A 12355-nucleotide genomic window follows, 5' to 3' on the forward strand; every position below is an offset into this window, starting at 1 on the left:
TAACAAAACCTTTGTGGTCAAATCCTCCATCAATTGTTTTAACTTAAATATCTCTGCGTTTCAGATCTTGCACACGTTTTTTGCTCTGAAATGCCTTCTCATGCTTAGGCTTCAGCCCACTCTTCAAAAATAAGCAAGCACACCATGAGAGTAAAGGTGTTGTTCTGTTTGTACATTTAGTTCCCACAAGCTGTTCCTCCCTGCCCTGTTTTTTGCGCGTCTTGGAGCAGGTTCAGTTCTCCCATGTACTCTGCCACCTCTCCAGGGTGCGGGAGAGGGAACTTCTGTGTGGAAAAAGGAAGGTAATCCTGAAATGATACCTAACTTGGAGTTGGAAATATGCTTGTTTTTCTCCTTAGGAAATGGCTCTTGGAGAAGGGGAGACAAACATGACCTTGAAGCCAAGAAGGCATACTCGTACCTCCAAACCGTCACTCTGCTGAGGACCGTGAAGCCTGAGTTTGAGAAGTTTTCCCTAGAGGTGAAAAGTTCTATTCAGAAGCAAGGTCTGCATGAGGATGACTACGTGAGTACTTGATGACAGGCTTCAAGTCTTAGCATCTTCAAACCCATGCTCCTAATTAAAGCAGAAGTAGCAGTGAGACCTTGTCAGGACAGAATCACCTGGGTTCAATTGAAAATCCCACTGTTGCCTGTACAATATTTTTCTTTTTCTTTTCTTTCTTACAGATCATGCAAATAGTGAGCACAGACTTGGTCCAGATGCACTAGGTCTGTGCACCACCATTCGAGACCAGTTGTCCTGTGCCCATCCCTGTTAGGTTGGAGAAAGGCAGATTGCCAGGTCTCTCTCCTCCCACCAACCACTTGTCTTTTTTAACACACAAAAGACTATATTCTCCTTTTATGTTTTCTCCCAAGACTTCTTCTTGGTTGAATCAGACCTCAGAAAGCTATGCCCTCTATATTGCATCTGAGGAGGTTTTCCTTGATGTGAATAAGAAAAGTGGTTTTATTTCCCAACTAAGCATATTTAGGTTGTTGCTGTTGTTTATTTTAAACTGTCTGAAATATCAGCATAGTCCTTGCAAATTGTTTTAAGCCTAGGGAAGTGCCACTGTTCTCCAGAGATGGTTGTGGGAAAGTGTGTCTTTTTTTAATATCTCCAAATATAGGAGGAAGATGCCTCTGGAAACTGCATTTGAGCTACTGCTAAGCTAGTTCATTAGGCTTTTCACAGAAAAGTCTTCTTTGAAAGCAAGAATGTATAGCACATACCTATAGGGATTTCTGCATGCTAATACAAGTGCTTTCCAGACAGTCACCCAAAACTTTCCAAATATCCTGTTAAAGAAAAGAGGCTTGAAGAGAGTTTGGTCAATCTTTAGCATCATCTTCAGTTCAAAGCACAAGCTCTATGTTTTGTGTGAAACTTTGGAATTCTAGGCAGGCAGAAATAGTCTTTTGTTAGCATTCTTTGCCATGGGTTAATGGAGAAATTCTCGAGTTCAAGGTGCTGCTGTCTGAAGAAACTGCTAAATGAATTTTGAATAAGGCATGGGACTGTAATTTGTGTGGCAGGTGTCACACAGCAGCCTAGGTACCTTGAAAAGCTGCCATGTGCTCCTTCTTGTAGTTGGTGAGAAATGTGATTTTAAATTGAAGATGCAGTCATCTACACTTTTGTGGCTTTTCTAGTCTGACATTTCCCCAGATGAGAAAAGTTTAAACTGCTGAGAGCTCAGGATGCTGTCTATGGGCAGTTTGGAGACAGGCAAAGGGATGCTTTACCTGCAATTCTGCATCCAGCCCTGGGGCCCCCAGCTTAAGAAGGATATCAGCCGGTTGGAGTGAGTCCAGAGGAGGCCACCAAGATGCTCTGAGGGCTGGGGCACTTCTGCTATGGGGATGGGCTGAGAGAGTTGGGATTGTTCAGCCTGGAGAACAGAAGGCTCCGGGGAGACCTTACAGCACCTTCCAGTGCCTGAAGGGGCTACGAGAAAGCTGATTGGGGACTGTTTATAAGGGCCTGTAGTGATAGGACAAGGGGTAATGGGTTTAAATTGGAAGTGGAGAGATTTAGGTTGGATATCAGGAAGAAATTCTTCACGGAGAGGGTGCTGAGGCACTGGCACAGGTTGCCCAGAGAAGCTGTGGATGCCCCATCCCTGGAAGTGTTCAAAGCCAGGCTGGATGAGGCTTTGAGCAACCTGGTCTAGTGGAAGGTGTCCCTGCCCATGGCAGGGGGGTTGGAACTAGATGATCTTTAAGGTCCCTTCCAACCCTAACCATTCTATAATTCTATGCTTTGCTGTTCTTTTGGATGGGGCACCTCTGCAAACCCTACAGAAATTCAGCGCTGGTAGATGCTGGAGAGATGCAAGCCCTGTTACGGTCGAGTAGAAGCAGATCCATGAGCGAGCAAATCCCACTGTGTCTTCAATGAGGAGATTTTGCAGGCTAATGTGCATGTTGGGCAGACCCCTTGCATAGCTGCATAACCGTTGCCAGAAGTCCTCGTTCCACACTCCATGGTGGTTTGTGCAATGGCCGTCCATGCTGGCAGTGCTGCTGGCTGTCCCAGGGCAGCTGCACAGATGCCTGGCTTCCTACCACCTCATCCTTGACCACCTTCTGCCTGGCCGTGAGGGCTGCCTCTCCCTATATCCTGTAATCCTGAGCTTTAATCTTGCTCCAGGCACTCCCTCACCCAAAAACGTGCCTTTGCTAGGGCCAGGCAGTGGTATAGGGCCACTCCTGCTGCTGCTGCCTTTCCAACTCCTGCTCCTGCTCTTCCTTTCACACCTGGCTTTCTGCACCCTTCCCTACCTCTTCTTGTCAGGGCAGAGGGATGACTTGTGATCTGTGTACACCTACCATGGCTTCCTGCCACCTGAAACATCAATCCTTGTCTCATGGAAAGCCTGTGGTGGAGGCCATAGGTGTCTGGGGCTCCCTGTGGAGGAGCTATAGGTTGTGGCTATGGAGACGGGGTTTAGTTTCAAATGCAGAGTGTCCTGGTATCACATGGATGCTTAACTTACCTAGGTGTTGGCAGACCCTCCCCTGCCTGCTTTCTTCACAGCCTCCTAACCATATGGGAAAATAAAACTCCTTTAAGAGGGGTAGCCTTGCTGAGCTCAGCTTAGACTGAGCATAGCAAAAAACATTAGTTGTGTTACTTTATTTACACTGTGTGCATTTTAACTATCTGGTTTGCTTCTCATCGTTCATGAATTTTATATTTCTTCACTTTGGAGAGTAGGAAAGAGATGCTTTATATTCCCTTAACTGATTGCCCTGCTGCCATGTTCAGAGGAGAAGGATTTTGGGACAGCCTTCAGGCTTAAAAAAAAATAATTAATTTTAAAAACTAACGGAGAAAAATAATACACCAAACTGAGGGCTGGTTCCTTCCTCTCTGAAACATACGTGGGTAGGGGGCACCTCAGTTAACAGTGCTTCTTTTGGCAGCATGGGATGAAAATGTCAGTTTTGGCCTGGGTGTGCAGTAAACAAGGCTGTATCCTCCAAGGAAAGCTTGAGTGGGAGAGGGCCTTCAGCTGAGTGGGTGGGAAGCGACAGACATGGATTTTTCTTTGCTGGATTCTGCTCCTGAAAACAAAAACTCTGGGGAAAGATAGTTGGTGGTACAGTCCATCTCAAGTCCTGTCCACAAGTGTTGAAATATAATCCTCATCCTTTTCTGCAAGCTGTGTCCCAAGAGGATGAACTCAGGGCGGTTTGGATTTGTGTTTGTGCTTCTTTGTGTGGATTTTTCCAGTGTCATGGGAAAATGGGGCCCTGGGTCCATGGTCTAAATTACCTCTCAGTGACCCTAACTCAAACAAAAGTCGTTAGCGCTGCCATTTTGTCCTGGCGTCTTGCCAGCACTAATCCTAAAGGCATTTTTATCTACCAAAAAAGAATATCATACTAATGGAAAATAAGCAGATGACAGAAGGAAGGAGAAAGGAGACAGAGAGGGTAAAGTCCTAAAGCAGCAGCTGTTCCCTTGCCAGATGGAGAACACATAAGGCCCTTGGAGGAGTAACAGGTCAAAGAGTGTTGGCCATCTTCATCTCCAGCTGTGCAGTCACATAGAAAACAGAAAAAAGTGTTCTGGGTACATCTTTTCCAGGTTAGAAACTGCTGTTTCTGCATGGGTGTTAATGCTGTGGAAATGGGGAAGGTGGAAGAACCTGTGCCTTGTGAGTGGGCAGGAATGTGGAAAAGGCCACTTCTGTGACTTCCAGGAATCTCAGTTGTGAAGGAAGAAGCTTCTTTAAGCACCTTTTAACTGAAGAGCATCGAAAAGTAAGAGTGGCAGAGAAATTCTGAGAAAGCATCTTTAGAAGTACTTGGGTAGGTTGTAGTTGCACAGGATGGGGCTAAAAATGATGATGTTCCCTGTCTGCAATGTGCCGTTGCAACACCCATTGCAACAGCTGCCTGAGTCCTTTAGCAACTATGACTAGTTTGCTTAGTCACCACTTTCGGAGCCGGAAAGCAGTTACTGTCATGTTAATGTGACCCAAAGAACGGGGCTGAAGCATCGGATCTGTTCAGCCCTCATTTCAGCTTTCAGTAGTGTCACCATATTTTTTCAAGAAACATCCTCTTGAAAGCCTGTACATTTTATTTGGTGTCCTGCCTGGACACTGACTTGTCTGGTAAAATAGCCAGAAAAAGAGGAATTTTTTCAAAAATCCATTCAAATTCAGGGTTGAGGCGTACAAACAGCAGAATCACTTTAATGCTATTACACAAATTACAGCAGTTTTTTCAATTCTGTAATGTTGATGCATTACTAAGACATTAACAGCAATGTGCCCTGGTCTCTCAAACCAATTTAGATCCTCGGTTTAAGTGCAAAATGCCGGGCAAGCTCTGCTTGCAGACCTATAGCCTAGGTGAGGCAGACAGCGATGGGAATTGCGTGCATGTACTTGAAGGTAGAATTTGAAACTGTCTCCAAACTGGTGTGTGAATAACTCCCAACAGATACTGTAGTTAAAAATGTTTAACAAATAGCGTTTCAGTCAAAGTATATGCATAAGCCATTTTTATTAAATAATGCTGAACACTTAATGAATTGGCAGTAGGCTGCAGTTTGGAAGCCCTTAATGCACCTTCTGTTCCTAACTCAAGCCTAGGATTCAATAAATGCTTTTTTTTATGTCCAACCCAGTATTCTGAGCTGGGATGATTTTACAGCCCCGGATATTTGCTCTTCTGAGGTTACAGACCACCCATGGCTTGTTTTTTCGTCCCATTTAAAAACTGAAAATGTAACTAATTAAACAAATATTTCTGCTGTGTTAACTACATGACAGCATTGTTCACGAGGTGGATGCATGGGTTTTATCCGATCCACAGCCCTTTTCACACCAAAAATGAGCAGCAGGAGAAGGGGAACTGGAGCCCCATTTGCGTGTAAAGTTATCTCAGTGAAAGAATAAGCTACGTAGATTAATTAGATCAGTGAGATGCTGCTACCTTTTAGAAAGGGCAACTATGTTTTATTTAACATTTTCAGCCCTCTGAAGTGAGAAATGGTCCACATAAGAGCAACTGTTCGAGCTCCAACAGTTAACTACAAAAGCTACGTGGGAGGTAGCTGTGCTCATAAAGTTTATCATCTCCTCCATAACATCCGTGCCAGACTCTTCCCCGTGTGTATTCCTTACATCAGCCTTTTAATTAGGATTGTACACCAGCTAAGATAAGGGTTGCAAGAAGCGAGCAATTCAGTCATGTCACAGAGACATCAAAAATTTAACATAGTCAGCAGCGTGCATCCCGCATCTCTTTTTTTCAGGCACAGGCAGGCAAGATTAACGACAGGCAGGCTTTGTGTCTCTTCTGACTATGCCAGGAGGGGAGAGAGTTTTGGGGAGATTTAAAAAAAAAAAAAATCAAACAACCCAACTCTGCCAGGGAATAATTTGTTCAAATGAATAGGTCTATTCAGCTGCTGGAAAGCTTTGCTAATTGTGTTTGAAAGAATAAAAGCAAACCACAAGCTGCTTTAAGCAGCCGGAAAAAATGGGTTCACATGCCAGCTTATTAACAAGATGAATTCTATTAGCAAAACATATTTAGGATTTTCATGACCAGCCTTTCATCCCTTGGAATTAATGAGGGTTTCTTCAATTTCTGTAAGAGTAGTGTTGAACACTGGATGCTAAATTTGGTGAATACAGCTAGCAGTTTTGCTGAAGTTAATGCTTTCTCAGTGATATGAAAGGCTAGTGTCTTCCAATTTAGGGTCTTAGGCAAAACTACAGCGTAGTAGTATTTTATTTGACATTAACAGATGTCATAAAAGACAGTAAAAGAAAGAAATTATTCTTCTCTCTTCCAGTGGATTTCTGTTTAGTTTTTCTGGCCTGACCAAGCATATTTTTGAAGCTGTCTTAAACCACGGAGGAGATAGTATAAAACAGTAGGTATATCTGAAAACAGTAACATCTGAACTCCTTGGGAATGCAAAAGTTTAGAGTTGATCTTCATATATATGTTGTATATTTTCCATAGCCCCATGTTTTTACTTGGGTTTCACAGATATTCACATTCCACTTGACTAAACAGACACTCAGACATTTATGGGCAAGGTGCTCTCACTTTGAAGTACTCACTAGAAATACGCCTTCTTTTCCACTTATAAAGAGTGAAAGATAGGTCTTCCAGCAAAGTTCATAACCTGTTTTTAATGTCTCTCTATGGCATTTGCATTGCTAATAACCCAAAAGTGAATTTGTCCCATTGGTGTCTTTTTTTCATGTCAATTCATAGGATTTTTGATACTGGTGTTGTGTTCCTCAGGTTTGGCCCAGACATGTTTGGATGAAGGCAAGGAAAGACTTTACATCTCACTTTGCACAAAATGTTGCCTGAAAAAATGAAATGCCTTTGCTAACTGGCTTTCTAGCAGCTAATATCCTCTTGCTCCCTGAGGGCTGATGAAAATAAGAGTTCAAAGTTTCCTTTTTAACTGGAAAAATCCCTAAGCTCAACAGGGGTTGAAGCAGGAGGTTTGGGTGAGCCTGTCCTGTGTCAGGATGCCGTCGCAGCCAGCTGCAGGATCCTGGATGGGCAGCTGGAAGCTGTTTTCTTGTGGGAGCTGTGTGCGTTCCGGAGGGCTGATGTGCTGCCCCAGCCTCTGTGCTGCATGGGGGTCATCTGTGCTGGTAGCCTCACGCTGTGGTTACCGCTCGGGTTGGGAGTTCAGTGTTTGAGATTCGGCTAAGCCAAACAGTTTAACTGGGGAGTTTGATCAGGAGGGTGTCAGGGATTGGGGGGAAGAAGCCACGTTCTGTTTTCTTTAGGGGCGCAAAGGAAGGACAATTCTCCAAGGCCAGAATTGCATATTCCTTGTTTGAGAGCGCCGGGGGTGGAAGGAGTGTTGCCTCCACTGAGGCAGATCCCGCACTGAGGTGGTTCAGGGGAGCGTTCCTGTACTTGTCTGAGCTATCGGTTGGGTGAAAGCTCTCCGAAATGGCAGCATGGCAAGCTCTAACTTTATGACATCCAGGTGACAAGTCTCCTTGGAAGAACAGGATAGACGGGAACAATCACACCACAACTCTTTCATCCCTTGCTCTGTCAGCACATTCCTGTCCTGTGGCTGGGAGGTTAAGCAACCTGAGCGTGGCACTGCGGAAGACCCACTCTGCAGAGGGTACGTCTTTGAACCGGAGGGCACGCCATCCCCACGTGTGGTTCAAGCCAAAGGCAGGCAGCAGGGCTCGGGTGTGCTCTGCCCAGGCTCTGGGAGACAATTCGCCTACTGCTCTGCAGGCTGATTTTTTTTTTTTGAGTGGATACTTAGCAATTCCTCTAATGTGAAGGGGTTAATGTGGTTGGCCTGTGAGGATGGGCTGTGAATAAAGGCAACGGTGTTCTTGTGCATGCAGAGAGCCATAGGAATGCACAGGAGGATACTCCCAACTTTCCTTCTCTAGTTGATACTTTTTTCATTAGGAAGAGAAGCCTGAGGCAAAAATCAAAAGGTTTAGTCTATTCCAAGAAGGACTAATATATCAAGGCGGATTGAAAAGACAAGGACTGTCTATGTCCCAGAGCACATGAATAAGAGGGGCATGAGAAAGGGGCACGGGACAATGGGAGGAGGGTAGGTGAGGAGCTCTGGGTGCCCTTTGCTCAGAGGACAGGAACAAGGCGACATTCAGTAGGCAGGAGGACATTTACATTTGATGGGACATGCATTGTACAATGCATCCAGTTAGCCCACCAGACTGCAGACCACAAAATAGCTTAGGAAACAAAACTGAGCAGGATCCCAGGAATCAGGCAGTTGATAAGGAAACAAGAAACTAGAAGAGTGAGGTTTTAGCCTTTGGCTGTAAATCCTCAAATTTGGAGTCATTAAGTACTGTGCTGCTGCTGGAGGGTGGGAGGGCACCAGGTGTGTAGCTGGAACGTTGCTGCCTGCTGACAGGCAGTACACATAAATATCTTCTGAGATAGCTGCTCTACCTCTCCCTTCTCATGCTGGTGGGATCCTTGCAGGGACACCAGCAAAGGGATGGTTAATCAGCAACGCCTTTCATCAGCTATGCAGTATCTGAAGGAAAATAACAAAAGTCAATAATTTTTAAATTATTTGTAATGGAAACATGATTAATAGCAGCCTGAGGGTTTGCATTAGTTCCGTGCTATTAAGGTTTACAAGCTACTATGCCCATTTACTCTGGTATTTAATAAAAGGATCATTTGTCATGGCAACCCCAGCCTCGGGTGGGCTCTTCTGGCAAATTATGTACTCCCAGCTGAGGTACCCCAGAGCTGGCAGGTCATGCCCCTGCCCCAGCACCTGGGTTTCAGCTCCAAGGTACGTACCTCAGGATGTCCTGCAGCCAGGGCAGGGGAAGGGTGGAGTTCAGATTCCCTGAAAGCAGGGATTTGATCCAGAATTTCTGTCATGCTAGCACAGCAGTTGTAGCTTTGGCGCTTTTAGATGAAAGATGCAGGGAATTTGAAAGGGCTTGACTGCGTCTCCATGCAGCAGGGAGTGTGCTACCTGCCTCTGTGAGAGTGCTAGGGTCACATCCATCCCTTTTCAACCTGGCAAGAATGAGGCATTGTGCTGGTGCTTAGGAATCCTGGTTTTATGTGCCTAATTTTTGCCCAGTACTGAATAAGGAGCTTGGATGATGAGCCCCAGCTCCAAGCGTACTTTTGGACTAAGCGCTGCTTTTGGCTGTGCCTAAATCATCTGTTTATCCAGCCCTTAAGACTGTATTTGAAGCAAATGCTCTGCTGGGTATCGTTTGATAACCTGCTGGAAGGCAGAGATACGATGGTCCTTTCAGAGTTTCTGAGCAGATGCTCATGACAACCATGTGTGACTTTTAATCCCATCAAGACTTCACCAGCCCATCCTTATAGTAATTATTCATAGGCTAGCATAATACAGGTAAATTCAGTTTCAACGTGTGACTTTCCACAACAGTGATTTAGTGATTTCTGTATGAATTTTGCATGAGAACTGATGCGATCTTGACAGTTTTAGTGTAGAAAATAAAATACTTCTGTGATTTTTGTGGTTTGGTGATAATGTTAGAAATCCAGAACCCAAAACAATAGCACATTGTACAAGGATAAACATTTCACAAAAATGTGTCCTTCCTGCTTGTTCTAGCTCTGCATTTATTTAAACCAGTCAGCTTATTTTAGCAAGTGGAACTGATTTTTTCAGATGAGTGACTGTCCTCCTGAAAACTGAAGTATGTTCTGCTTGCCCACTGACATTTAAAACTCAGTATCTAATGAAAGGACTGGGTTGGGTGGTTTTTTTGGTTTTTTTGGTTAGTAGGTGTTTGTCTGCAATTAAAATGTCCCAGCAGTTGCATAATGCTAACTTAAAATGTAAGCATTCATTACAATTGTGTTAACAGTTATCATCAGACTACCATTGGGGTCCTTAGAAAAATCAGTTTAAAACGAGTGTGTTTTAATTTCTGTGTGTGTTCAGCTGAAAAGAGTAGCTTCTTTAATCTCTCTCGTGTTTCACCACTGTGACTAGAAGTATGATTTCTGAACATAGTTTTGTAACTCACCACATGAATGACCATGTAGTTTGTTAGAAGGCAGGAAATTGTAAAAAGGTAGGATGGTTAAATTTAAATCACAGCTATACCTTTTACAGTTAAGGTACCTTCAGCACTTAAGCAATGATAATACAGTGCTGTGTGCTAGAGATACTTTGTATTGGCCGTTTATCTGGAGTTAGAGATGTATTATGAACTGGGGAGGTGGATTTCACCTCAACTGCAGGAACACATTGTTGTGCTCTCTGATTCTGTTGTTTTCCTTGATAGGTGGCCTGGAGTCCTTTAGAGCTAAATTACATAGGTGAATAGTGTGTGTGTTTAAAACCATACAATGATAGAACAGTTTGGGTTGGAAGGGACCTTACAGACTATCCAGTACCAACCCCCCTGCTATGGGCAGGGACACCTTCCACTAGGTCAGGTTGCTCAAAGCCTCAAAATATTCATAAGGGAAAAATTCTCCTAATGGTTATTCTGTAGGTAGTAACTTCTGGTACAAACCAGTGCTGCTCCTTAGCTGCATTGATTGCACTCCTTTGAGACCAGTATTTAAAGGTAATAAAGAGAGGAACCCAAACCACAGAGGGGTAAAATGGCTGGTGTCAACTTGCAGAATGAATCGGTGAGTGCCTTGGATAGAGCCAGGAATAAAGCCCACAGTTTTGCAGGGAGAAAATCTGACCCCAGTAGTGCTCTCTGTGCTTGGAGCAGGGCAGTTTTTAGCTCATCCCCCTCCTGCTTTGGCCACTCTGTTGGAGGTCTGGGGACGGGTCTGAGGCCCAGTGTTGTCAGGCTGGGGGTTTGGTACAACGTTCATGCAAATGGGCGACTGTAAGAGCCCCTTGATGTGAGCTGACTGTGGGTAAGGCTCTAAATCTGCTGAGGTGGTGACTCCCATGGCTGTGGTGTTTAGTAGAAGGAGTAGGTTTTGGCTGTATCTTGCAATTTTTCTGCCTGGCCTGTTGGCAACAGGCATTGGGGTTTAAAGCTGTTCTCTGGGTAATCATAGGAGAGGGTTGCAAGCAACCAGCAAACAAAGAATGAGCAGCTCTGGCAGGCAGCGGAGTGGAAGGGTACCTCTGCCCCTGCATCTCGGTTGTGGCTGTGCCTTGTTGTGTTTTAGCAGGCGTTTCACAGCGCAGCTCCCCAGCAGCCTGGGACTGAATAGGTTTTGGCTTCAATTCACTGCTGAGACAAAAGAGCAGCTTGAGGCTGCCCCAGCTGGATGACAGTGAGTAAATGTAACAGTTTGTCAAGAGTGGGGTATTAAGAAAAACAAGGAAGAGAGCATGAAGAATGCGGAGATACAAGAGCAGAGGAACTGGCTTTGTGATTACTTTTCTTTCCGTAGCAAGAGAATAACCTTCACTGACAAAATCCCATAACTCCCTGAAATAGGCAGCTTTTCTTCAGTAAATCCCAGACATTGGTGCTTAATTTATTTTTATTTTATGTTAATTTATTTCAGCAGACCTTTTTGTGGAACAAAGGGCTGGTGTCTGGTCCACGTCTGTCTTTAAAGTGGGTGGGAGTTTGTCACTGGTGGTATTTCGGTCCCATTGGAGTAAGCACCTCTTGTCTAGGTGGAGAAAGGGTAGCAGTGATTGGCTTGCCCAGGGTGCACATCAGCTCTTGTAGCAGCTGCTCAGATGCGTGGCTGCACAGTGAAGGCAGGCAAAAGCACCGTCTCACCCTGAAGGAAAAGAACTTGGCTGCAGCAGAGCATCTTTGTGCCCAAATCAAAGTGCACTAAAAGCAGGCATCTTTCTATACACCTCGTCTCTCAAATGGTGCTTGCAGGCTCTTCTGTGATGGAATTGGACAGCTGATGGGCTGTGACCCTGCTTGCTCCCCAGACATAATCACTGCCCTGTTTTTTCTACTACGCCTTCTCTCTCAACTTGCACTTCAGTCACAAAGTCCTCACGCTGGGGCCACATCGCCTGGTATGTGGAGTGTTAGCCGGAGGCTCATGTCTCCATCTCCTCTGCACTCTGTGTTACTGCTGTACCAATAAATACCGCCCAGGAGATGGGAGGCAAGCAGGCAGCCTTCCTGGAAAAGGCGTCTTTAAAGGGAAGTGGTATGTTGTTTGACTGCAGTGCTGAATTTTTAAGCTATAATTTTAAAGCAGAGTATAAGCCTCAGTTTGCAGAATTCACATAGTAATGGCATGTACCCCTCTAAGTTAAGTCTTGGGGTTTCCACAGATCTCCCTGTGAAAGATGATGCAACAGTATTGGAATAAATTTCTTAAATACACACAAGCTTTTGTGTTATATGACATCTCCTCACACCGGGGAATGCTCATCCTC

At 44.7% G+C, this 12355-nt stretch overlaps 1 protein-coding gene across 1 annotated transcript in view; it reads left to right on the forward strand.

Annotated features, from left to right (window-relative positions):
* Window positions 1-359: 359 nt before the first annotated feature.
* The window catches only part of NPR3 (natriuretic peptide receptor 3), a gene marked incomplete at its 5' end in the record, with an annotated part of 28748 nt that continues 16752 nt past the window's right edge, over window positions 360-12355 (forward strand). Inside the window, one exon of the mRNA XM_010161756.1 lies at window positions 360-526. Coding sequence (XP_010160058.1) covers window positions 360-526 — 167 coding nt within the window. The remainder of the gene's footprint in view (window positions 527-12355) is intronic.

The sequence above is a fragment of the Eurypyga helias genome, unplaced genomic scaffold, assembly GCF_000690775.1.
Source record: "Eurypyga helias isolate BGI_N326 unplaced genomic scaffold, ASM69077v1 scaffold42161, whole genome shotgun sequence".
NCBI lineage: Eukaryota > Metazoa > Chordata > Aves > Eurypygiformes > Eurypygidae > Eurypyga > Eurypyga helias.